Below are 27,987 nucleotides of genomic sequence, written 5' to 3'. Positions count from 1 at the left end.
CTATTCGCTCACAGATGGCGGCTCCACTCTTCCAAGATGGCGCTGCCGATAAGGAAGAAGAGCGTTCCATTGTATAGATTCTAACATTCTAGTCAAGCATTCAGAGCATTTTATTCTCTTCGATCGCATTTACCGGCACCATGACCATGTACCCGAACAGCTACGTCGCCTTGGAATCACTCACCAACTACTGGTCTCAGTAAGTGCTGTACGGCAGTGCGTCGAATACAGCTGCATTTCTCAGCTGACCGGTTTCGGAACATTGCGACGCTCGCCAACATTCGTGCTGCGGCAGATTGCGTTGAGCGCTTCTGATAACTGATCGTATTAATCGTAAGCTGAAGCACCAGATAAGACGTCTTCTGGTTTTCTAGAACATTTTCTGCCGATTTTGTTGGAACTTGAAACGTTTAGCGAATGTTTTTCCACAGTCCTCTCGTACATTTTCTCTCTCGAAACTAAGCTTTTCTTTGTTTCGATCAGCTTGCTTTGTGACTTGTGTACGCTCGTATTAAAGGCTCTCAGAGTAATCCACCTTCATTTCGGTCATCCGATGCCGTGCTTTGCATAACGATCGATTGCCGTGCTTCGCAGAGCTGTTCTTGTTTTTCTTTGGTGAAACCGAAACTAGGCCTCCAGCGCATGTTGTTATTGGTTTTTATTTTTATAAATACTATCGGATCTCTCAGGGCACAGTTTTTCGCTATCGGACTCATGCACATCACCCATCGGAGCAGGTGGTAGAGGTATATATAGCTTCGATCAGGACGAAATCAGGGAAGCTGCTCTGGGCACCTCAGCAGTTCTTAGATCATGCAGTATACGAGAGAATTAGTCCAAGTGTTGAGAGTGTTGTTCACCCACTCAGCAATCCTGCATTGCATTAGGTGTATGGTTCAGTGCGTACTGTCATCATGATTATAGTCGAGCCACTATAACCCCAAGAGAAATTGGCCAATGGCCGATACGGTTTGGTAACTCTCTGGCCTCAAGTGGCCTCGAGTTGGTATCCGACGTGCTCAGCCAAATTAGCTCGGGCCAGCGTCGGGCGACAGCTGGCCAACTGCTGGCTCATACTCGCGGTGACCATCCGTCCGGTCACGTGACCTCGCTGTGACCGTCCGTCCGTTACATCCTAGGTCACGTGACCTTTACCTATAGGCACGTGACCTATACCTATAGGCACGTGACCCAGGTCACGTGGCGCCATGGTCGCTCTCATCTCTGTCGTGAAATGAATTCAAGCACGACAAAATCAAATCAGTGCAATGAGTTGCAAACGGCTTCCGCCTTCCCACAGTTAAGAGATATCTAAGTGCCTCCAAGAAATTTTTGAGACAATTGTGTGTCATTAGGGCACAGCAGGGTCTTAGATTTGGTGTATACAAGCTTGGGAAAATTCTTCGTTCTATTCCAGGATGTATGCTCAGCATGTTGGTGCCACATATATGACCTTTTCTGGTTTGTATAGTGTTTATATATAGCTTTATCAACGTGTTGCAATCTGTTTGTCTTTAGGAATTTTAATCTTCATGACAGCGTAATAATATTACTATTCAGATTTCACTGGTAAATATGTCGGCACTGGGCAAAACGACATTGTGATAAGCTTTCTTTTTCATGTCTAAAATCCAGAAAATGCAAATTAGGGTTTGCAGACATTTTGCGGCGATAGCATGCTAAGCACATGTCCCTGGCTTGCACGTTGTTGTCGCCATCGGTGTAACTGGTGGGTGCATACCATGGCTACCACCCATGGTTACCATGGCAACCCGGGTATGGTTATCATCCCAGATGACACCACGCACGATTTGTGTTTATTAATGCTGTGCGTCTATGTCTTGCCATCTGATGTCACCTTATGTCACGGCCAACCTGGGACACATAAGTGTACAGGTGGCCTTGTCTGGAACAGCCACCTGGCAAAACCAAATGCATGCGCAGCTATCGCTGAATCTCGTGTTACATAGTCATAATCGTCCTGCGAATTTTTTAAATGCGCAACCCAGCTTAGAAAATCTGCTGAGTTCGCAGAAACGTGTCGCGCTGCGGTAATGGCAGTCCAGCAGGCAGGAAGTCAGTGAAAAGTTTCTAAAGGAAACTGTTTACATTATGGTCTTGTGCCCGAAAATGAACTGATTTAGGCGGCGGCAATAGCAGTAAGGTGGTTGATAGAAGTGGTGGCGCGAACGCCCAGCAAGTGTGCTAGGTGGTCGTTGAATATCAGACTCCCTGTCACTCTCAGCCATGTAACTCACCTACAACAACCTCGAACATCGCAGAAGCAGTTGCGTGCGGCTGCAGTCCTTTCAGCCTCTCACGCCTCTCACGTCTTTTTCATGTATTTTGTACAGCTGCCATATCAGCTACGGTTATAATGAACTCTCGCTTACTACGAACGACAGCGCTGCTACTGTCAAAATATATGTATTAAGGCAGTATTATTCTGTGAACCACTTATGGCTTGACTTACGGTGTTTAATGTCCCAAAGCGACTGTGTGCGTGACCGTCAGGTTTGTTATAAGTGGACTAAACTGTACGTTACAATAGCTTCCAAAGTTATGATTTGTTTAAGACTTCGAGATATGAGTCCTGGACTAATGTGTAACTTCCACCGCGATTCAAGCTCTGCCCAACAATGGTTGCAAGTTGTTGCTGGACCTTCTGGGATACTGTAATTATCAAATTTCCATAATATCCTCAAAATAGATTGAGCTGTGTTTCCAAGGTTTTAGCAATTCTTAGCAGTTGGTGTAAACCTACTAGTTACTTTTCTTTTCAATGTCACCTTATGTAGCCCAGCTAATCTATTCTCCACGCACAAGATGATAGTTTGGTTACTTTGCTGCATGCCTCAAGGCAAATTATTAAGCTGTTAATGTTAACAAGGCTCCATCAATACAGTTTATCTGTACTTTAAACAGGTTCATATAGGGGCAGGCTGAAAAAGGCACTTATATATTCTCTCCATATCTCTTTGTGCAGCCGCCAAAAGCTTCAATGGATGTCAATGCTCTTCATGGGCTGTATGTACTTGTATGCGGCTCGAATGGCCATGCCGATCACAGTCACCAAGATAAGCACCGAGTACAGCTGGACCAAAACCACCTCGGTGAGCAGCGGGTGACGGAAATGCATATAAGATATTCAGCTATTTTAATGAGAAGTGTATCTTCTTGTGTATCTACGTTGCAGCTCATGGTTTTGTATCACTTCTATATTCTTTGTATCCATCCTCGGCTTTGATTTTCAGTGATTTTAGCCATCGATTGTGCTGCCTTGTGTCCTCTGATATTCATATATGGTTGCTTCTCGTTCAATTTAAACACAGTGTACCATTTTCTTTTTGTACCCACCCCTGTTACACTCCCTCTAGGGATTGAAAGTATTGTGAAATAGAAAAAAAAATTAATAAAATTACCATTGTATGAAACATGAGCTGATATCTCGCAGCCTTGCAGCTGTTCTGCACATGTTGGTGGACAATGAGAGTTGCAGTCGCAAATTTTGCCTCGATGGTTATTTCACTCACCGCCTATATATGAGGCTTGACTATCGCGGCATGTACCAGATGGGTATAAAGTACTGCATCAAAATTTGTTTATTTGTCAAATCATTAGTGATTATGTTTTAATAGTGAGCCTTAGTATTGTTTTGAAACCTCGAATTTCGCATTTAAAATGTTAGAAAAGAAATACCAGCTAAACAAACTTCCGGGGAGCTTAAGGAAATGTCCTCTTTGGTGAAGGCGCACTGAATGGATATGAGCTTTGAATTGCAGCACATTGGCCCATTTCCCAGTGTTCAACGTCTCCACATGAGTAAAATATTACTGAAGTGACCTTTGCAAAGATGAACGTCTGCTGACAAACAAATCAAAATGAACAGAGATGTGAGACCAGACACAAAAAAATCAGAATGTAACCATGTAATTCATGTCATGCATTAAAATCTGCAGTGGGCTGAAATTACTCCACCTAAAACACATTTGCATTGGGTGAAATGGGGTTTTGGCAGTGGTTTTCACAAAAGTTTAAAAGTTCTTTCTTGAGTTTTTTTTTTTTTTTTTTCAAGTGTTTCGGTACTGAGATTTCTGTGGACGTTATGAAAGATGAGGTTGTTGAAATCCACTCGGGGCCCTTCACATTCACATACTGCACAGCACACCACATTGCTTTAGTATATGTAAATGTCCATTAATAACCGGCTGCGATGGCTCTGTGGCTTTGGCGCTCGGCTTCTGATCTGATCCTAAGGTCATGAGATTGAATCCCAGGTGTGGCACCCGCATTTTGCGGAGGCAGAATGCAAGAGCGTTCATGTGCTGTGCGATATCAGTGTATGTTGAAATGCCCTGCAGGTGGTTGAAATTAATCCAGAACACCCCCCCACTACAGAGCCCCTCATAACCCATGTCCGCTTCGGGATGTTAAGCCCTTCACACCTTGCCTACCAATTGAAGCCTATTGTATGCCATTTGAGTTCCATTGGAGCCACGTTGAAATTCAACTTGCCCAGTAGGGAGTTCATATGGACTATCCAGTTGGAACACCATTCCAAATGAAACCATTTGTATTCCATTTTTTTTCCCATTGCAATCATTTGAAAATGAAAACCCAATTGGTTCCATTTATTTTGTTCAGCTGCAGGTGCATGTTAAAACGCATAGCGGTCTAAATTCATTCCCAGACCTTGACTACAGCACCTCTTTCTCCCTTTCTTTTTCAATTCCCTCCATCCCCCCTTCCCTGAAGGCATGGTAGAAGTGCCTTCAGAGAAGTGAGACGTCACTGCACCTTTTATTTCCTCAAAATCAATTTTCATTCTTTTCCAATAGCCTATCTACATCCACTGCAAGACCACCTATTAACTCTGTCCTGCTCCAGCTGTGGCCACCTTGGCTCGTTACAAGATCCATTAACTAACACTCCACTGTGTTCCTCACCACCACCTGTGCAGGGGACGGTGCTGTGCTGCTTCTTCTGGGGCTACGCGCTCACCCAAGTTCTGGGCGGCTACCTGGGCGACGTGTGGGGTGGCGACAAGGTTATGCTGGCTGCCGCACTGGGCTGGTCCCTTCTCACACTGTACACGCCCGAGTGCGTAGCCTGGAGCCGGGGAGCACTGCTGCTCAATCGCGTCCTGCTGGGTGCTTTCCAAGGTACGGATCCACTCATTTCCTGCGTGCTCCTAACTTGGGCAGCCAGGCATAAGCTTCACTGTATCGGTGGCGTCAAAATGATCTTAGACTTTTTGCATATCTTGGTGTAAATTAATCTACACACCTGGGAAAAAGATTGACATCTTGCACCCTGCTGTTTATAATGCGCTAAACTCGGTGATAGCTGCTGTGTTCTTGCATGTGGTGCTTGTTCTTGCTCCATAATAGCATGCCCACTTAGCAGCAGTGGAGGCAGCCCTTGCCTCTAGCTTCCGCAGTGCTTTGAGTGCACTGCAGAGGCTGCATTGTTTGCCTTCTCTTAATTGCGGTGCATCTCCTCACTTCCCTTCCCTACCCATCCCCCCCCCTTATCTCATACCCTCCCCTCCTAACCTTAGCTAGCTTGCTTTCTTCTCCTCACTCGTAGTCTTGGCTGTGCTCTTCCAACCCACATGCAACACTAACCCCTTAGGATGCCATTTTTTGTTTCCATCAAAAACAAATATTTTTCAGCCATAGTATATTCAGGCCTCAAGAAAGACATAGTTTTTCAGTGCTAAACACCACCAGTTAGTTTTTTAGTGTCAGAATTGATGAAAACAGCAGCATCAAAATGCCATGAGCTGTCAAGGAAGCACCCAAGGATTGTGGAATCAATTTTTGTATCGAAGATGCACGTTACATGTGAACTTGGAGGAAGAAAATGATGTTGTTAGCGGTGACAAAATCTGTCTGCGTAAAAATGTTAGACAAGATGCCATCTTGCTCACTATTACGTAAAATAATATTTACTGTGTTTTCTGTACAGCTAGCATAAAAACAATCATCTTTGCAACCTGAGTGATATTTACAACATGGCTCTTAAAGCTTTTTTTTTTTTAATTTTTAACCAAATCTGATAACATTTGCTAATTGTTATTCAGTTTCTTGCACTTATTTCAAATATCTTATTGTTTCTAAAATAGGCCATTTAGTTACAAGCATAAGTTAAATTAATAGTTCATATTTTGGAACAACAATGAAAAAATAATTGCACTACAGCAATTGATATCAACTCTTGGCAAGGTACCAGAAAGCATAAGGAATACAATGTTAGGAGTATTTTTTTAATATAACAAATATTAGCGATGCTATATAGTAATTCAAAGTTCACTGTTCCAAATGTACGTACCCTAATATCTGATCTAAAGCAGAACCGCGAAATATTAAAGCATAAATTCGAAAATCTGTTCCTGACATTGTGTGCTTTGTACTCTTAGCTACATGCCACAATAAAAATTGTGGTTCTATTTGCCTTGGAGGCTGAGATATTGTTGCTGCAAATTAGCAAGAAGTCAAAAATGGGTGCTTTGAGAAAACATTGTTTTTGTGTGGGATTCAGCTCACAGTGGTGTTATAAATTGATCCTGCAGCCAAAATACTGATCCATGAAATGGGAGGAAGACTGGTGAATTAAAGGAATATTACCTGTGGTTTCCGAAAATGTAATTTTCAAAAAAATCTATTTTTTTCATGGTTTTTCCATCTCAAAGAGTCATGTTCCCCCTTAATTCGCTTGAAACAAGGAAATCACAGCTGGGTGCAGCGCACTCTCAGAAAGAGCTTCGAGTTCGCGTTGTACACAATTGTGCACAGAGTATCTTAAAGGGTTAAGCGTTGCAGACACAGACGATGAATGTTTTTTGAGGTGGTTTGCAAAAGAAAGAAAAGGGAGTTGTTTGAGCATATCCTTAAGTTTTTACTAAATATTTCAGAGTTTTTAATTGTATCTGCTGTAACTGGACCCTCAGATTCAGCTGCCCGGCCAATTTATAGCTTTGAGAGGTTTACCAGACGCATGCAACATATGAGCAAGAGGTAGTCTAGCATGCATGCATCACTTTGGTTTAAAAGTTTGCTTGTTGGTGAGTAAAAACATTTGTTTGGAATAGCGCTCATTCAATGAACCGCCTCGCCTTAAGCTTCACGTACCAGAGAGGGGTCTGAAATGAGCCACTTAGTTTGTCTACTTTGGTGGGGCTGGAGCCTTCTGTTAAACTTAGTTGACAGTTTGCACCGAGTGTCAAATTAGGTTAGTGATTTCATAGTGGCATCGACCTGGCCCCATTTTAAATAGTCATGTAACCCTTTTATGTGCCCAGGGCTGCACTTCCCGGCCATGTCGAGCGTCATTGTGAGCCAGCTGAGGCAGCAGGACCGCACATTCTTCACCAGCGTCGTGGCTGCGGGGCCTTCGTGCGGGTGAGCGAGAACTGACTTTCGCTTGTCCCAATATTATTTTCAGTGCGTGCTGTGCAGCCATTATAAGATAGAGCATCAGAGGACTGCCCATAAATGAGACATTGTCAAAAGAATGGGAATGCAGTACTATGTCCGCCATTCATGTTCCAATGTAGTGCAATCAAATTTTCTCAAATGCTGGGTGTTTCTGCAGTCAACCCCTCTCTTCTTGATGGGTGTGTAGTTAATGTCTGTTGCCTGATGTCTGATGGAACCTCGGTATAGAGAAGAGGCAGTGTGTTTCGTCGTGAAAGTAGCAAAGCGCAGTAGTGAAGCTAATAAGAGTGTGGGGACTTCCCTTCACGACGTCCGCTTTGGTTTGCTTTCCTGCGATGCACCCTCCCTGGTTAGCTACTTTAACTTGTTAACAAGGGAGGGCGCCAGCATCACAGCGACACCAGCGCCACAGACGGTGTGATTGCTGCGCGCGCGGGAGAAGGCAGACTCTCTTCGGCTGGTGACGGTCGTTGCGTTCGGACCGTTCGGCGTGCACTCCGCTTTGCCTCGTTGGGGAGAATGTTCTCCCGCATCTCATCCCATCCAGCTTAGGGGTTTCCCCTTCTCCTAGTGAGGGCGGACATTCACTTGTAACGTTGCTGGTGAGTTGGACGACATCAATTTCTTAGCACATTTCATTGCTAGCTGGCGTTATTGTTGTTGTAGCAATAAATGCCCATTTGTGTCAGCCAGAGTGTCGTTCTTTTGTTCCCCCAGAGTAAGGCCCGCCGTGGACGGCGTGTGCTCAATAGTGTTTTTGAATAGTCTCACCCGCGATTAAGCGGGGAAAATGTATTCATCTCTCCTATTAAAACCCCACAAGAGAGAGAGAAGAAAGTGAGCATCTGGAATGAAGAAACGGGGTGAGAGGGCAAGAGCGATGAAGCACATAAAGAGCAAGGAATGTTGATCCTGGGAGAGGACAAACGAGTCATGAGCAAGGAGGTGATTATCACAATGTCAGCCAGCCCACCTGGACAAAGTTGTGTGGCTATCACAAAAAGTGGCCTCGATTATGGCATTGTCACTTGCATTATCTGCTGAGTGGTAGGGATCCACAAAGTGCAGAAATAACTCAAAACGAAGTGTTTAACCATAGTCTATATCATATTTACTCTCATTATAAACCTGCTTTTTTTTTACAGAAAAGTTGACATCAATTTGGGGGGCAGGCTCATTAGGCAGGGGAAAAAAGTTTCAACAGGTTATTTTTTGTACGTCAAAATTTCATACCATACGTCCATCAGGCCGCCCGTCTGTCCATCTGTTCATCCATCATCAACAAAAGCGCGCAGTCAACAAGCTGCATCCCTGTGTCACCCACATTATGGCATCACTGGTGTTTAAAATTGTTCACTTCAAAAGGTGGCTGCTGTATCACGGCACGATGCGACGATTTTGTGATAGTAGATAGCACCAGCCACATGTGATAGGGTAAAGCGAACATGCTAAACACCGGCCCTTAAGGTCAGGTGCTCTCTTTTACGTGAGGTTTAAAAAAGAAGTACATTCTGAAGAACAAAAATTGGGGTCAGTTCATCATGCGAGTGGGTTCATTACACGAGTAAATACAGTATATCTGTTAAACTCTAGTAGAAGATGGCTAGTGATAATGTGCATAAAGGACAGTGTTCATCAGTTTGACGATTGCCTTTGCAGACTGCTGCTGATCGGCAGCTTTGGATCACTGCTGATGGCTTCGCACGGCTGGCCTTCTGTGTTCAAAGCCACGGGTAAGCTCTCCTGCCTGCAAGGTACTATGGACAGATGCACTCTCTTGCTGTATTCAAGACAACGCTAACTACTTGACTGAACACCGAGCAGTGTTTTCAGATTCTGAGTAATCAGTTTGGTGCTAGCGCTTTCCTGCTATGCTCTCGTAAGAACACTTGACAGCATTGTAAAAAATAAAATAAGAGAATGTGCTTTTCTTGAGAAACTTTACAAAGTTTTAATGACCAAACACTTCTACTGAAGCCCTAAACACAGAGATTTATTTCTTCAAGTTCTTGTTTCCCAGATTGCAAGTCATTTGGTTTCAAAATAGTTCTTTGAGTCAAGGTCGAGAAGTCACCAAAGTGCATGAGAAATAGCAGTAATTACAATAAATGATATCTACCTGAGTGCAGCTTCATATAGCTTCAACGCGAAGGGCTGGGACACAGTCAGGGGTGGCAGGGAATAAAATGTAGTGATGATGGTATAAAATTTACTGTTTCAAGTGGAGCAGGGAAGTGAAGAAGACGACACTACATTTATAGAGTTTGTTCTTCTTCTTCTTCACTTCTCTACTTCAGTCAAACCAGTAAATTTTCTACCCCCATCACTCCATTTTATTCTCTGCCACACTTAAACGTGTTGTAGCCATACTGCTGCAAAGCTTTCCTTGTGGACACTGGGTGGACACTAATAGGTAGTTACTCCCTTAAATCTACTTCAACCTGGAGGAGAAGCTTGGAGGCTAACAAAAAAGGTTCAACTTAAACTGAGGACAACGCAGCGAATTATGGGAAAAAAATATACCTGTAATGGTAAAGGAAAGGACAGGAAGAGGGCAGAGTGGGTGAGGAAACAAATGCAGGTTAATTACATTTTAGTTTAAATCAGGCAAAACAATTGGGCTTGGGCAGGGCATGTAATGTAGATAACCGATGGCCATTAAGGGTGACGGACTGAATTCCAAGGGAAGGGAAGTGTAGCAAGAGGTTGCATAAAGTTAGGTGGGCGGATGAGTTTAGAAAGTTTGCAGGGATAAGATGGCCACAGCTGACAACGGACGGGGTTAATTTATAGGGATATGGAAGAGGCCTTTGCCCTGCAGTGGTCTTAGTCAGGCTGGTGGTGATCATGATTGTAATGGATGATTATGGACCTACTCCCCACTGCTGTTGCTTGCAGGGATTCTGGGCATTGGCTGGTGCTTTGGAGTGGCTTTCCTGATGCACCACAGGACAGCTGCCAGCCAGCCAAGCAGTGCCGCCAAGGCGGTCACCAAAGCACCACCAGGTGGAACCACTTCCAAGGTGCCCTGGTTCGTTTACTTCCGGAGCCCCTCTTTCTGGTGGGTGAACTGCGCACATGTGTGCATGCATTGTTGGCACAAGCCCTGAATGCAAGCTGCTTGTATGATCCAGAATGTACACTTCTTCATGCTTCTGTATTCGCCCACTTAGACTACTGATGTGATTTATAATAATAATAATAATAATTTTATTTCCATTACCGTGCGTTGATGGAGGAGGCGGGAATGAAAGCGATTAAAGCAATGCGTGACAATGGTTCAGAATTTAAGTTTCAGAATGGAGACACATAGTGCACATTTAAGCATTTAAAAGAAGTGTAGTTGTACCAAACAAATGTCAGGATAGATGTGCAGGTGTTATGAATGTTCTTTGTCTTGGTCATTTTCATGCAAGTACGTTTTTCTAAGAACTAATCAATTAGATCAGACCAAAGCACTAAGACATTAGGCAGTCGATTTAGAGAGACATAGAGCTGTGTTGGTTCAAGAACAAATCTAAGTTAAGCAGATGCCAAAAGGAACAGAGCGACCTCGGCAGGTCATGCAATACTGCAAAAAGATAATGAATGGTTACTTAAGTTAACATAATGGATTTCAAGCAAAGGAAAACATAGGCAGAGCAATTAAAAGTCGCATGTAGAGAAGAAAGTATGAATTTTGCTGGAATAGAATGGTTGGAAGTGACTCTGGGCTAGGGATAGTAGTTGGAAAGCATTAAAAGTGGTATCTGTCCTGCAGTGGGCGTAATTCAGCTGATAGCTGCAACAATCAGGATTAAACTTGTTACCCATTCCTATTTCAGACTAAAACTGTAATGCATAAAAGCTATTTTTATTCCATTGGACCCATTCAGGTTTCACTTTACTGTGACATATAGCATGTACACCTAGCTATCACGAAGCTTGTCTAGAGTGGTGTGCTGCAAAACAGAGAAAGCGAAATCTGTAGCAACAGAGCCTACAAGGTCCACTGGTTTTGTCTGAGTGGTTTCTATATCTCTATGGCTCCAAATGCTCTTGCGGTCAAGTATTGCCTCTGAGATATATTTTCATAACTTTTTGCACTATGCCTTTGCCTTCATCAGGCCAAAACCCCATACAGAAAATGCATTTTGCTGTACGGCTGCGTTTTTATGGAGGCAAAACGCTAAGGCGCCCGTGTGCTGTGCGATGCACTGATCCCCAGGTGGTCGAAATTGTTCTGGAGCCCTCCACTATGGCACCTCTTTTTTCCTTTCTTCTTTCACTCCCTCCTTTATCCCTTGCCTTAGGGCGCGGTTCAGGTGTCCAAACATATATTAGGCAGATACTGCGCCATTTTTCTTTCCCCAAAAACCAATTATTATTATTATGTACGATCTATTCAGTGGTGCAGTTGGTATTGGTACATGCCAGGTTTAGCCAAAATTGCTATAAAACTGCTATTCGGTTCAAAGTTTCAAGCGTAGCCTCAGAAAAGAAAGCATATGTTTGCTAATACTGTTGGCATAGTCTGACTAAAAAATATGAAACAAGTAAAAGAGTGTCAGAGCCAGTTATTTTGGTTTTTGCAGGTGACATCACTGCATATACTGGTTGGAGTAATTGGTTACAGCCAGGTCAATGTTCAGGCATTAACCCATTCACTTCCAAAGACAGCGATTCGCCGCCCTCGCTTTAAATGCGCATCAACAGAGCACGCCACAGATTTGGCTGCTTATTTTTGGATGGTAGTTTTCACTTCACATGACACTAATTGCTCACTAGTTTAGAAAATATACCGCGGGGAAAAAAAATGCTTTTCTCGCCGCTTTATTTGAACACGGCCATGGTGTCATGGGAAGACTGAATTGTAGAAGCTTGGAAATTCCTGTGCTGGTTTTTGGCAGGGAGGGGTATACAGACTGCAAATAACCTAAAAATAGCCTAAACAGTTTTCTTCCTGCAGTGTGGCACTCATGACGGGACGTGGGTTTGCGAGCAGAGAGAAACGAGCATTGCACCTAGGGCTCTTTAACAGGCACTGCCATTGCACAGCAACACGGGAGTGCCTTTGCATTTCACCTCCATCCAAATATGGCCGCCGTGGTTAGGATCTGACCCTGTGTCCTCGTGCTCAGCAGCAGCTAAATGCCATACGCACTGAATCACGGCGTGGTGGTTCTGATCAAAGTCACTGCATTGTTATTGCGCACCATTTATGTTACCACCCTGTGTCTGTACGCTGCGCATTTGTTGCAGAAAGGCAACAAAAAATTATTATGTCCCACAATCCACATTATGAGATGACAATGCATTAGCATATTACTGTCCATTTGCTTCTGTATGCTTTATTTAGCTATCGGTTTGCGTGTAGCTGGTATGTGTAGTAGAAGGTCCTGGACCTATGAATCCACAAAGCAGTTACTGCCACACCACATGAGGCAAATCACTAGCGCAGCCACTTGCAAACTGCTCTGGACACCTTGCAGATGCAAACATGACGTGTGCATATGGCTCTGCGGCGCCCTCTATGTGCAGCTGTGCAAACTAGTGCTTGCGGTGTTAGCACAGTGTGAAAGCCTAGCAGTTAGATCACACGAGAAGCTGTGGCGATGGTAGAATAGTCTAAAGCAGCGGCCAGTGAAGCTGATCTGTTCACACCAGCGCAGGTTCGAATCCTGCTCACTGCTATTAGCTTGGGAGGTTTTTATATATTTATTTAAACACAGTCTCAATTTAACACTACACACCCGCCCACACACACACGCACGACGGACACTCGCTTTTCTTCATGCTGGGGCTTCTGATGGTAGCGCATTAAAAATGCTGAAAGAATAAGAGACATGCTCTAAACCACTTAGTGTTTTTCTCGAGCTCAATATTTCGCGAATTCAGGTGAAGTCGCAAAATAACGCAGAATAAAAATATTTCGCAAAGCAGAGGTGATAGACCACTTAGTGATCCATTTGGCCATGTTATTCGCGAGACCAATTTTTTGCAAGGTGCACGTGCTTTGTGAAAAATGCGAAAATTAGGTCTTTACTAAAATCAAGTCATTTACAGTACCAGACAAATGTGACAACACCGTGCAGTTCTCATGGACTGTGCAATGTGCAGGGTGATATTGCTGGCTCACTTCACGGAGAACAACTCTTACTTCATCCTCATCTCGTGGCTACCCACCTACTTCCACGAGCGCTTCCCGGACGCTAAGGCAAGTAGCCATTTTTTTCATGAATTGGTTAATGCAGCTTTATTTTCGTTGTGCTATAGGTTCATGTCAAGGTCCTTAGCTAGCTACAAATTCCCAGTTAGGCCACCCTGTTGTTGTCAGAGAAACAGCTTGTCCAGCTCCAAGAAAATCCTCCTGCTTTGTTTAAGTCGTGGTACCATAACCTCCCCTGTCCTGTTGCAGAAAAAGAAATGCGAAGCTAAAGGAAAGTTGAGCTTTGCTAAGAGAGAAAAAAAAACAGCACATCTGAGTCGTTTTCTGTGTGATGTGCGGAGGGCATCCACATGATTATTTAGTGCAGCTGCTTCATCACATGGTACAGGCGTCACTAATGCCAACTTTCTGGCCCTTGAGAAATAGGTTTCCAACAGTTTTTCACCTAACTGAAGCCATATATCCGTGGGCACGGCCCACTTTTTCTATATTATAGAGCTACGATAGCCATGATTGCCATGCAGTGGTATGGGTGCATTAAGGTGAATATATTGAGTGCAATCAGCCTTATTAGTTGAGGTCTAATAAGGGAATGCCCCCAAATCAAATTGGACTAACTTGCGCTGAAATTGCATTAAAGTAATTCTCTAACTGCTGTCAAGGTAGGGGCAGCATATGGCCTACGCACATGTCACCTAGGTTTGTAACAGTGTACTCCTGAATGACTACTTGAGCCAAATGTTTTCATCTAGGATGCCAGTTTGTGAATTGTTAATTAATAGTTCAGTAGTAAGGACTCCAGTTGTGGAGCTAACTAGCAGGCTTGCAGGTGGCTGCACAGGTCAAATTTTCTTGACGGCTTTTAAGCGGGATACATAATTTTAGGTGCAGTGGAATCTCATTAATTCTATGTCACTTAATTCAAACTTCCTGTTTATTCTACCAGATGTGCCTGTTCCTTCAACATCAGGCGTATTAAAGACTCTCCTTACTTCGAACTTCCCTAATTCAAATGAATTTTTGACCCCGCACAGTTCGAATTATTGGTAGCCAGCTGTAATTCTTTTTCTAGTTTCCTTTGCTTTTTTTTTAATACTTTTGAATAATGCAAAATGCAAGATTATGCAAAAAATCAGCTAGCGCAGTTCAGAGTGCTATTGCAGTTCATCTTCATACAGCCTTACTATACATTGGTCAGTGTGAAATGTTGCCTTCCTTTAAACTGGCACCACCTTGTCGCAGATGTGGGTGTTCAACATGGTCCCCTGGATCATGATACCCCTCTGCAGCATCGGTGGAGGCACCGTGTCGGACCACTTCATCCGCCAAGGTGACCAGCGCAGAGTCACTGTTTTAGCTCGCCAGATTTTAATGCTTTATTTTCTGGCAGCCTCGCTGCAACTCCGCTAGTGCCGCTGTCTAATGAACGCCTGCTATAACACATGTAGTATGGTATCTCTGCTTAGTGTTCTACACGGCTGCAATGAGGTTTTACAGTGTGTACTGCCAGTGACGAAAGTCTCCACGACTCTTGAATGGCAGTAGAAGTAAAGATAGCTCTGTTATTAGCCGGTTCCTCAAGACCAAACTTGTACGGGGAAAGTCAAGTTCACATGCTGTAATGCGTGATACTATCTTCATCATCAGCCTATCTATACATCACTGCAGGACAAAGGTCTCTCCCATATTGTTCTGTGCCAGTTGCGGCCACCTCGTCCCCGTAAACTTCCCAATGTCACTGTGTATGGTATAGTCGGAGACAACTGAAGAACGCAGCAGCAAATGCCCCTCGAAACTTCACCTCACTTCACTTCACTTTATTACCTTAAAGGCCCCCGGGATTGGGGGTGTTACATAAGGGTGGGTTACATGTATAAATCAGATTTAATAAACAAAGAAAACATGTAAGGTACATAAATTATTCGCTGATAAATATAGTCGCTAAACAATTCACAAACGTTGATGGACAGGTGATTGCGGCGATGTCGTGTGGAAGGCTGTTCCAGTCCATGGCTGAACATGGAAAGAATGACGGTGCAAATGTAGTAGTGCGCGTACGAGGCCGGGCAACTTGAAGGGGATGACCAATACAGGGTGAAATGCGTGCCGGCGGGTTGATGTAGGGCAGATGACGAAGTGAGCTGAAATAAAATTTATGAAACAAGCACATACTAGTGATACGACGTCTACAAGCTAGAGATGTTAAGCCTGCCTCTGCTTTTAATGATGATATACTAACATTATATGAATAGCACGAATATATGAATCTTGTGGCTCGACTTTGTACTGATTCTAGGGAATTTGTTAGATAATTTTGGTTAGGGCTCCAAATAGCAAAATAGCAGAGGCGTATTCTAATTTAGAACAGACAGATAATTTGTAGGCAAGTAATTTTACGCTTTATGGCACATGGCGTAGATGTTGTTTTAATAATCCAAGGCTTCTGTTAGCGGATGATATGACTTTTGTCACGTGCGCGTTCCAGGTTAGATCATTAGACAATTTTACGCTGAGGTATTTATAAGTCTGAGTTAATTCTACCGTGGCGTGCGAGATTTTATACGAGAAGAGGAGAGGATTACGTTTTCGGTTAATTGACACGAGTTTACATTTATTGGGGTTTAGTTCCATGAGCCATTGGTTACACCAGTCCTGTATGCTGATTAAGTCATTCTGGCAGGCGAACTGATCAGAGGCGTTATTGATTGTGTGATAGATGACACAGTCATCGGCAAAAATATGGACGTTACAAGAGACATGCGTTGGTAAGTCATTAATGTATATTAAAAATAATAGTGGGCCAAGGACTGATCATTGCGGGACACCTGATGTTACGGAAGAGAACTAGAGGCTTGATTATTAACGTAAACATACTGGGTGCAGTTAGCCAGGAAGCTCTCCGCGAAGCTCTCCAGCTAATGGGGTCGGACCATTGCCATGTCATTGTGGTCAATTGCCTTGTTACACCTTCCAGTCACCTTGCTTGAAGCTGGGGCAGGTGCAAGGAGGTTGACGATGATATCATAAGAACATATTGACAACACTGATTTGAGAGGCATTTATGGATGCATTCTTGAGTCGTACCCGAGTGTTGTCAGATGGGATAATCATTCGCAGACATTGTACTTGCGCATTTTGACTAGTTTTTACACATCTCTGGGTACAGCGTACCAGGTAGACCAAAGTCAGTGCACAGCAAAAGGTTACTTGCGAAACGAAAATTCGCGAGCTGAAAATGCTTTAAAAAAGTCGTTAAATTCTTCTCAAGCGTGCTGCTGAAATAAGTATTTCTGCCCTTTTGGCTATGCACAAAGTTGCGGCAGCCACTTCAGAGCTAACTAATGCATTGAATACTGGCAGTAATATGTGAACGCCTTGTGAATGTTTTCATAATGTTTGTTTTTTTTCCATGCACAGGACAGCCTATTGCAAGGGTGCGAAAGCTGTCTGAGGTGAGTGAATTAGGATTAGGTGGGATGTGTACAATTTAAATGGGGTTAGTTTCAAAAACATCACGATTTGTTGCTGTAGGAGACAGGAATAAACCGAAGTGTGCAGCTTTAGTTTTCTAAAAGGCTGAATGGAGGTGCATAATCTGTACCAGTATAGTCTACTAGGAACTGTCCGAGAGCTGGCGTAATTTCCGAAATTCAACTTTTCTTTTGGTGAGCTGCAAGGTCAAGTACTAAATAATCTCAGCTGTTGGAAGTTTGAAAAAAAAATTGTGAACTGTGGGGTTTAACATCCTGAAGCGACTCGCGGGTATATGAAAAACAGCACAGCGAAGGGCTCTCAATTTAGACCACCTGTGCTTCTTTAACTTGCGCTGACATTGCATAGCACTTGGTCATTTTTTTGTATTTTGTCTGCTTCGAAATGAGCCTGCCGCGGTGAAGATCGAACCCACAGCCTCGGGACCAGCAAAGGAATGCCAAAGCTACTGAGCCACCGCAGCAGGTCTGTTGGGAAGCTTGGTGACTTCCTGTAGAGGCATCGAAGTCGTGAAGAAAAGATTTACCTTCATTAGCCAATGAAGTTCACTTTCTTGCTTTTGAACCCCTTGCAGTCATTAGTTGGGGCCCTCATAATTCTAGCTGAAAGGAACTACCTTGTCGTCAGGTGCTTATCTTGCGTATTAGCACCGCGCCATCATCTGAAAGCCAAGCTACGCACAATCGTGGCTGTGATTGGAAGGATTAGAGAGAGAGAGAGAGAAAGAGACATCACAAGGGAGAGGTGAAAAAAATTTTGGCAGTTCATTTCGTTTAAATATATACTTTACAAAGGGGAGAGGTACAAAGTAAAAATCTGTCAATCGAACTGAGAACTAAGCAATTAACCAAAGAAAAATATCAAACAGTAGTTGCTACAAAAGGCAGAGGAGTTGACGCAAGATAGATTTCTGTAGCCTGCTGCTCTATGCTGGGTGTTTGAAAACTGAGAGGGAAAGGGGTGCAATGGGTGCTGAAAAAGAGGGGGAGAGTTTGTAACACAAGCTAACTACTAGTGTGGTTAATTATAGCTTCGAGCTGAATGCATTGCATAAAAGAAGCCGAATAAGGCCCGGATGATGTGGCAAGCAGAGTATGGTGCAAAAAAAAACTTATTCAGCATCAAGAATCTCCTTGCCAGAGTCACCAAAGGCAAGACTCATCTGTCAGTTGGTCTGCAGGCCAGCTGCACCCGCCACATTGTGGGAGAGAAGGGTACTAACAATGGGGGGGTTGAATATCAGCTGGGCAGAAGAAAAAGGATTGCTCCAAATGAGACTAGCATTTGCGAAATAGGGGAAACGTGCAGGAGAGGGTCGGAGATGGTTGTGGGGCTAATGTGGAGTCTTTAGCCAGCTAACGGTTCGCCTGGAAGGACCAGGACAGTGGTGGCAACAACACAAACCTACAGAGAGAGGCTGTGTTGGTATGCGCTTAACACCTCTGCACTGCATTTGGAGTGGTGCAACAGCCAGTACGCCCCCGGTGCAGGCCCTGTGCCAGCTGAGCAAAGTCCTGCTGCTGCCCCTGGTGCCCTGGTGTGGCTACTCGTGGGCCCTGCTGTGTGTCTCGCTGGCCGTCGCCTGCTCGGGCTTCCACAACAGCGGCGTCTTCATTAACCCGCAGGATATTGCACCCTTGCATGCGGGCTCCGTCTTTGGTGAGCTCAGCCTCCCCGCACTTTTTCTTGTAGGACTGTAGGGCTTTCACGCATGATTTATCAGTCTTCGCAGACCTAGTTTTGTCTTCTGAGTGCTCAGAAATGGTATGAGAACCCATGTCTGTATAAGTGTGCTCTATACTCATATATGGCTTTGTTTTTGGGCAAAAAACTCTTTTACCCAAGCTTGCACACCGAACATATCTTTGAATGGCATTAACACTGATTTGTACCCGAAAATATGCCTTTTATACAAATTTGTCTTCCCATGCAAAAAGCTCGTATAAACTGTGCAAAAATTAGCAAATATCGCACGCTTATTCCATAAATGTATTTTCAGCTAAAACTTACGATTTCAAACATCTTTTAATTCTTGTTATTCATGATGTTGCTAAATTTCATGATAAGTTCAGGAAGTACGTTTTAGAACCCAGAGGCCAAAATACAGCTTTTGACCCGACATCTTATTGGCATCGTCATATCAAGGATTGTCCACACTAATGCTCCGAGGCTGTTGTTCATTTGAAATGGTTGCTGTGATGCTGAATCAATCTTTTCACTGCATATAATCAGACAGGTGGATCGTGGAACGGACTGAGAACTGACGTGACAAAATAATTGTAATCATGGAGGAAACAAAAAAGAAATATCCAGTTTGGTGAACAGTTTTCAGTGATTCTTCCCATTTTCATATCGTGTATTAAATAGCAGAAAAGATCGCACTTTGTGTCGCACACTGAAACAATTAAGTGCTCACAGTAAATTTAGTTATTAGTGTGCTAGCACTTATAATGGTCATTCCTCTCATTTAGCCATTAGGTGTGTGTCTAAAGCCGATTTTATGGCAGGCGGCACCTCAATTAATCATAAGAGTCTGCTCGTGAAGAGAAATCTAACCCAAGCAACCAGAGCCCCATCCATTACAGCGCCTACAATAGACGGGCAGTGGCGCATCGCTTGACCATTGCACCACTGTGCCAGAACTGGTAGAAAGATTCCCGAGAATCTATGAATGTAGAGATTAACTAGTTCCACATATATGGACCTTCACCCATTATCGCTATCCGAACAACTGCCATCCGCGAACACCGAATCTGAACATTGGAACCAAGGTGAGAACTGAACTGCTAGCGCACCTAATTCACATTTAGCCTAACTACACAAATCGGCCATCATTTTTTTATTTCAAGATATCGCTGGCGGAAAATTACCCAAGAATCCCAAATTATCGAACCTTTTGTTGAGTAAACCAATTTGTTACCTGAATGTCACCTAAAAAAATTATCGCCGCCGATTGTACACCCAACCCCCGGAATTCCAGAAAAAATAAAACCCAAAAACGAAGGGTCCTCGCCACATAGTGCACTTGAAATGCTTCTTCACTCACATTTTTTTTTTTTCATTGTTTGTGTAGCTGGTTGGTTGTCTGTTGTTGATTCGTACGCATGCACAGTGACATATGTGCTTTAGGAAAACGTTTCACTTCTGTGCCTCACATGTTTATATATATCCTCTTTCCCACTTTTCTATTCCTTTCCATGAATGCAGGCTTAATGAACACAATTGGAGCCATACCAGGTACGTGAATTTGTGATCTTTTACCTGAGCTGCTTATTTGAAAGTTTGTTTTCAAACAAGCCCGTTCGAACAGCACCTGTTGGGGAGGTGGGGGGCCTGCGCAACCAGCCCTAACAAAATAGCTGAAGAAAGCGCTGAAGTAACAGCATCCAGGTGTTGGCTGCCTTATGACTCTCTGCACTGTGGCCCACCAACTTGACTGCTGGAGCTTCCTGGTTTGCAAAGACGTGTGAAGTAACAAGAGTAATACCCTACAATGCACAACTGTGTTACTTAAGCTGTTAGTTTTCTCCTTTGTCCGAGCGTAACTCCCATCAATAGCCAGCTAGTTGTGGCGTGTATATTAAGGAATTGCGACCTTCTTCGGTTAAAACCGAATTTTGAAAACAACCCATCACATATTCATCAGTTCTTTTTCGGTTTAAACAAAAAGTCCAACCAATAAATAGTCCCTGATTGCAATTACTAGTTTTCTTTTAAAACGCTTTATATTTCAATATTCATTATTTAAGGTATATTTCTAATATAACTGCCAACTTTCGGCATTGGAAGTTGAGAAAAAATCAGCTTTCTTGATTGCATCAAATTTGCTAGGCATGTCTAGTTATGGGAAGCTTCAATAGATGGTGCCAGCTGCCCCAGCAGTGGTGTGAAGATACTGCGGAGAGACCAACACATCAGGTGGCGAGGCACGTCGTGCGGCTGAACTTTTTGGCGGAAATGACACAGTTATGGATACTCAGCCCCTGTAACCTTTGTTCACTGCCAAGAAAAGTTGTCGCTCAATATAGACACTGATGAAGACCTTGTGCCTGGAGCTTTTTATTGCAGTTTACAACATTACAACACGCTCGCTCTTTTGTATCCTTTTCATTACTCTGTATCACTCGTGGCACAAAGGGAGGGGCACACCTGATGGCCAATGGCAAACAACGCTGCAGGTTTCCTGGGCGTCTACCTGGCAGGATACGTGGTGGACGTGACGCGAAGCTGGTCGCTCATCTTCTACCTGACGGCATTCCTCAACTTGCTGGGCTGCACGGCCTTCCTCCTCTTCGGCCGGGGCCAACCTATCTTCACCGGACAGCCCAGCCTATGGTCTGTGCACCCCCTCAATGCCACTTCTTTCCCTTCCCTTCCCCCCCCCCCCCCCCCCCCTCCCCCCCCCCCCCCCCCCCCACCCCCCACCCCCCCAAGACGCTGTGTCATGAGACTGCTGCCAAGCCATGGCGGACATTGATCTTCACAGCGATGTCAAAAGCATTGGTTTTCACATACTTTTTCAAATTTACAGAGCCCCCCCCTTATTTCCTTTGGTTCTTAAAGGGAAGCTGAAACGGTTTTCAAATTGCATGAAACGCTGTGGTTGGGAAGAAGGAACTTTGAAAATAATGCGTGTAAATTTTTTCTCGATTCTGCTCGCAAAATGAGCCGCAATCGCTTGTTAAAAACCCGCCGCCGACACGCCCTCTTCGCTTCGGGAAGCGCCGAATGGGAGGACGGCAGAAAGGGGAACTGGCGGAAGTGACGCCATTCACGGGTAGTCTGCCGGCCGTCCTGCTTTGCTTGCTGCTTTTCAGCCCGCGCTTTGGTGAACGACGGATCCATAATTTGAAAAACGCAGTTCTCAAGCCAGCTGAAGCAACGCGCTACGCAGCAACACAGTCGGTGCTGGCCGGAGATCCCCGTAGATGACGTCACGACGATCCCGGGCATTCGCTCGCATTCGCTCGGCGCCCTGAGACGCTGGTGCCCGTTTTTTTCCAAAAAACAGCTTTTTGCGTTTATTTCCGCCCTTTTCGAACGCGATATTCTTTTTCAGCGGACTAAAAACTATAAAATGCCGCATGGAACTCAATTTTTTAGGAAAGTGCTTCAGCTTCCCTTTAATGCAGCTCTTTTGGTACTGAACATAGACACTGGTAAAGTACTTCGAGTACTCCTGCTGTTATCTGTACCAGTCAGCTTGGGTTTGATGGCCTGGATTCCATTGTGATATCACACTTTGTGTTCCCGATTTCTTTAATGATGAGAGAGGACGAGACATTGTACACCATGTTGAAAAAAATCAGATAATACAGCTGGTTGATAACAAAAAAACTTTGGGGACGATCGATTGGTGTACTGCAGCGGTATGCGTAAGAGACTTTGCAACTGCATGACGCAAAAGAGATCGCTCCACACGCGCCCAACCACTTCAAAGAGCGAAGGAGAACTGACAACCGCTGTGCATCAATTGCACGCTCACCCCCTCAGTCGCCCACCGCGCTCCGTCCTCTGCACTCTCCGGCTGACTGCTGTGCCGTTCACAGCTGCTGACCCCATTCTCCCGGTTCTTCTCTCCACCAGCTGTGCCTCCACGTCGAAGCTTCACAGAAACGTCAACGGACGGTTCTTGCCTAGATGGGGGTTCACTGCTATGCATCTAGAGAGTTTTATATTTAATAATTTCAGAACACCAACAGCCAACCAAGAGCACCTACAACTACTGAAGATCCTGTGTATGCAAAATAAGAGCTCTACAACTAACAGAACAGGTACTTAAGGGATATCCGAAGGTTCTGGCCGTGCAAAAGTGGTCACTAGGCACAAAACAAGCCAAATTCATGGTGCTACATACTACTTGCTTAACCATTCATTTGCTGACAGACTCTCTGCTCATTCAGGCTATTGATACAGTCATGAGTGAGAACCACTGATAGCTCTTTTAGTCCAGCAGGATTACACTCGACATCTGCACTGCTGTCAATTTTATCTGTGTGAACATGAGTAGCGCATGCTGCTTTACTGCCGGAAGTTGCCCATCCTGCAATTCGTGTTTGTATTTAACCACTAGCATATGATGTCCTGGACTAAAGCTGTTTAGTTCTCAATTCCTTCACTAATCATCTGTAGTTTCACAAGTATGAGAAGGGCTTGCTGAAAGCACCTGCCTTCTACCCTTTAACACCTAGTTAAAGATTTCTCCCGCATAACCAATGCTTTCAATGATTCCGAAATGTCTATTATTGTAAAAAGAGCTGGCTGTCATAAAAACCAATGCACAATCACGTCCTTTTGTTTAATGGCAAATGCCTGCGTGTAAGGTTGCATAGAATAACTGCATTTTCCATGTCTGTAGCTCTAGTGTCCATTTCCAATTATCATTTTTTTTTTAAAAAAACCCTTTGTGCTTACAATCTGTACTTACGATCTTGCTTACTACAATGGCCAAGGTAAGAGCACACAACAAAAAATGTTTTTTTTTCATTTTTTTCAGACCCGTTCCTGCTGCCGAAGATGGGTAACCATCCTTTATCACAAGAGTCTGGTCACCACCAAAGTACAAGCGTCTTTCAGTTTTACCTTTTTTTGGTTTTGTTTTTTTCAGGCTTGACGAAAGCATGTGCCTTATTGCCTGCTTCTGCAGCCTCATGTTGAGAGACTTTTTATTAAAAGTGACAAACAAGCTGGTGGAAGGTGACTGCTTGACATTTTTTGACACCCTCACATTTTTTTCTTTTATGCTGTTTCGGTTTCCTCAACCCAACAGTGGCTACAACGTCAAAGTCTACGCCAGGCCATATGAGGCATGAAAAAAATGCATCATTGCTACTTCACAGCTTTGATACACTTAAACTATTACAACACCCCGCCCCAGAGCCAGAATAACAGCGAACGAAAATGCAGTGATTGTACACTTTAGTTTTTGTACGCTTCACTTGACCTCAACTCGACTCGAACATACCCACTGTTAGACCGCTGAAACCAAAACTGCGTGGGAAAAGAAATTTAAATTATTTTCCAGGCATAAGCAGATTACACATGGCGATTTATGCTTACTAATGTCTCGCATATCATTACAAAGGAAGAACACAGACAAAATTCAGTGTCTGTATCCTTTTTGGTTTCCAATGCAGCAGAAAGGACCACGAAACCTGCCCGTTTTCTCAAGAATAGGGTGCGACAGCATTACAGTCACATTTCTAATATTTCACCCTTCGGTATTTTTAGTGTACGGCACAGTTTGAAGCTCATTTACCACTCAGTGCAACACACAGATAAGGTATATCAAGCACTCTGACCAGCTCACGCATGACTACTTTCAATCTCTGCAAGCATTAGCCCTGTACAATACTTTCTACTCCCAGTGTGTTCAGTGGTGATAACCAGAAGCTGTTTACAAGGGGTAAACATTTACGTTGTTCGGTTAGCCATACAGCAAGCATATGTGTCGAGTGACGCGCACTAAAAATTCAGTATCCTTTCCTCTCCTCACAACCACCTCTATCTTGGGCTCGGGGGGGGGGGGGTACTTCGTACGGTACCTGCTGCACCTTTCTTCTGCTCGCAATGCCAAGCATGACAGAGCCTGAGTGCTAAACACTACTGTGTCTTGCATCTCTTCATAACCACCTTGCATTTAACAAGCATTGTTTATGGTTTATGGCGGTTTAACGTCCCAAAGCGACTCGGGCTACTATGGATGCCGCAGTGAAGGGCTCCGGAAGTTTCGACCACCTGGGGTTCTTTAACATCGTGCTGTGCTGTGTATGTACAGAGTCTATCACACTTGTCTAGAGCGCTCGAGCGGTGTGCTGCGGAGCAAATGAAGTTAAATCTTATCGCAGCTGCTTTGCTGAGGGTAAGGCGCTGGTGCGTGTGCGTTTCACATGAATATTAGGCTGCTCTTCAGTGCAAGTATTATCAATGAATGTCAATACCTACTTTATAATTTCACTTTATTTCCACCGGACTGCACCGCTCAAGCACTGTAGACAAGTTTGATCGACTCTGTACTGTGCTAACATCGCACAGTACATGGGCCTCTAAAATGTAGCCTCCGTCGAAATTTGACCGCCGCGGCCGGGATCGAACCCACGCCTTTCGGGTCAGCAGCCGAGCACCATAACTACTGAGCCACCGCAGCGGCATTTAACATGCATTCTTTTTCCCATAAAAGCCCACGTATTGCTTACAGGCTTCGGACTGGTCATCACCAACTGCTACCACTAAAAGCGCAGTTGGCACAAGAACAATGGAAGTCCAGATGAGTCGAGTGTCGAAGTGAGTCATCACGAGTGGTTGACCCCCGCTAATTCAAGAGTCCGAGCGAGCATGGGCCTCCGCAAGACAGTTTGAGAGCCCATAGGTTGATCCAACTTACTTGCGCGAGAGGTTGAATGAGCATTCGTTATTTTGCTGAGGTATGCAGTCAACTAAGCCAAGAGTGCCCAGACAAAATAATCCAGTTGCTTCCCTCTTAGCTATCAAGTTTCAAAACCAACCAGATTGGTGCCCCGAGCTGTTGATGTTGTGCAAGCAGAGAGGTATGCCAAAAGTTTCTTATGAGAGTAGATGCAATTGCTCTTTCTGGTTTTTATACGCGGCAGCAAAAGGTGCATTCATTGCAGTGAAAAGCAGATATAAAGCCAGGTATAACTATTCCATTCAAAACCTGACTCCAACCTGCAAGGACCCTGCTTGGACCCTGCAAGGACCACAGTTTGGAAGTGAATGGTCCTGTAACAAAGCCTCGAGGATCACCAAGAACTTTTATGGTTTATGGGGGTTTAACGTCCCAAAGAGACTCAGGCTATTAGGGACGCCGTAGCGAGAACAACTGTCTCGACAACACCAGTTTGCATTCAGAAATGAGACCTGCATACATTCTTTTTTTTCTAAGTTTTCTAGTTTATGAAAGAACTTTCCAGTGAAAGTAGCCATTCTGTAGAATTTTTTAAATCCATGCCTCACTAGTTTTCCGATACTCTCGCAGTAGCAGTGTTAAGCATGTGGACGACCCGATACCCTGAGCTATTGCGATTGGTTGCTTACCTTACAACCCCCCCCCCCCCCCCCCCCCTACAAATTTGGCCACACAATATATCTTCAGTCAGATTTCGCACACTTCTCTTTGGCCATTTTTATTTTAATCGTTTTGAGCATGTTACGAGGCCAGTACTGGATACATGTGGCTATTCCTTATGGCTTGATGCCCATAAGCCATTTTTTTTCTACGACCTGGTTCAACCCAGGCACCTTCTCATTTCATACACAGCAACAAACACCGCGGAATTAGCACATCAATGAAACGATACTACTCTGCCACATCTTTGGTTTTATGGCAAACTACTTTTTGGGCACCAAATTAGTGTTCGTGAACAGGCGCACAAGCTTTGGCAGCGCTGACTGCTATGTTTGAAAAGGAGTAGTCTTAGCAATGAGCTTTTCTGTTTCTCGAAGCCTTGGTCAATGTTTCGACGAAAACAAAGCAGTATAAAACAGTGATAGCATTGAAAATTAGTTGAGGCTGAGAGGGGCTCTATGTAAAGGGCCTCTGGGTGTAATTTGCACAGAGCGTGAACTCCAATGAGAGTATGAATTTGATTTGCCCTACCAGCTGCGCATCATACTGCCACATCATTACTCTGCAAAGCCTCGGCGAGTTGGAAGATGAAAAAGTGTGAACACTTTCCTGTCTGCGGGAAAAGTGGCGGCTTTTGGGTGGTGTCAGTCCTTTAGCAAAACTTAATTGATACAGGAGAGTATGGTATCAAATTGTACAGGAGGAAATTTTCTTCACAATGGTATTAGTCTCAATCACCAGGTTTATTGAGTAAGTGATGAAAAAAATTATGAAAGAATTTGTAATCACAAAGAGAAAATGCACAAGAACTTCAAATTTTCTTCACAAAAACAAAACAAAAAATTTCAAAATGTTGTTCACAACAGGAACTAATGAAACACAGCAGCAAATTTTAGCTTTCTGTATACAATATTCGCCGAATTTGGCAAAGAAACGGTAGTCCTACAATCGTGCCACTGCACGAAACAGTTCCTTGTTACTGTGAAGCAGAGGTTCACCACACATCTCACAGAAAACTTTTTGTTCCATCTTTTCTTCATAGCACAATTTGCAGTTACAGTATTTTTCCATTTCCTGGGGCTTGTGCTCCAGCCCTTGAGGTGCAACTCGAGGCACAAACAAAGAGCTAACATTGGGATCTCCAGGACGTGGCTCATCAAATCCAAGGAGTTTATCAGTTCAAGCCTAAAAGTGAACTGATCAACTCTTAAGCTCCTTGACAGTTCTGGCACATCGGGATGCTCCTGGCAATGCGCGTCAGCAAGTATGAAGCTGATGACTACAGCTATATCAACGCAGTGAAAACAGCTTATCCACCAACAGACATCTCTTTTATGAGGACATTGTAGCTTCTAACCACTTTGTCAGACTTGTGCACGCTGAGCATGCCTACATTACACTCGAGTTCTGGCTTCCCAAGATTTCCGTCCATTGTCGACTTTCATTTGGTGAGAACCAACTTGTTTGCCATGTGGCCAGTTGATAACATGTGGATGACCCTCCTGTCCTTCCCAATGGAGGTACAAAATGTCACGATCCCGCAGCCAGCAAACAGCCAGCAAACGTCACCCCTTTCTGCTTTTTTTCCAATATTTTTATCCTTCTATTCACTAAGAAAGCAATGGCGATCTTTGCACGGGGTACCGCATGTATCTTGCGCTCAAGCAGATGCCCGCATGGGGAAATTGTCCAAAAAATTATGTAGCCCTGATCAAGATGGTTATCGCATAGCCTCATCACAACACTGAACGCAAAGCCCTGTGGGCTAGGTGTTTCACGCTACCCTGTGTATACACTATAAATTGAACTGTGCAGACAGTTTT

General features: G+C 44.1%; 1 protein-coding gene across 1 annotated transcript; it reads left to right on the top strand.

Annotated features, from left to right (window-relative positions):
- The first annotated feature begins 6 nt into the window (after positions 1-6).
- On the top strand, positions 7-23,765 carry MFS18 (major facilitator superfamily transporter 18). The gene is made up of 13 exons (XM_077637775.1): positions 7-199; positions 2,987-3,113; positions 4,961-5,162; positions 7,304-7,403; positions 9,099-9,172; positions 10,338-10,500; positions 13,539-13,635; positions 14,830-14,917; positions 17,005-17,039; positions 18,570-18,738; positions 20,287-20,316; positions 21,258-21,414; positions 23,576-23,765. Coding segments are annotated over exons 1-13 (1,302 nt in total). The 5' UTR covers positions 7-140; the 3' UTR covers positions 23,577-23,765.
- Positions 23,766-27,987: the final 4,222 nt, after the last annotated feature.

Source organism: Amblyomma americanum, chromosome 9 (assembly GCF_052857255.1).
Source record: "Amblyomma americanum isolate KBUSLIRL-KWMA chromosome 9, ASM5285725v1, whole genome shotgun sequence".
NCBI lineage: Eukaryota > Metazoa > Arthropoda > Arachnida > Ixodida > Ixodidae > Amblyomma > Amblyomma americanum.
Note: the sequence above shows the minus strand (reverse complement) of the source record. Positions and strands in the feature narration are given on the sequence as shown.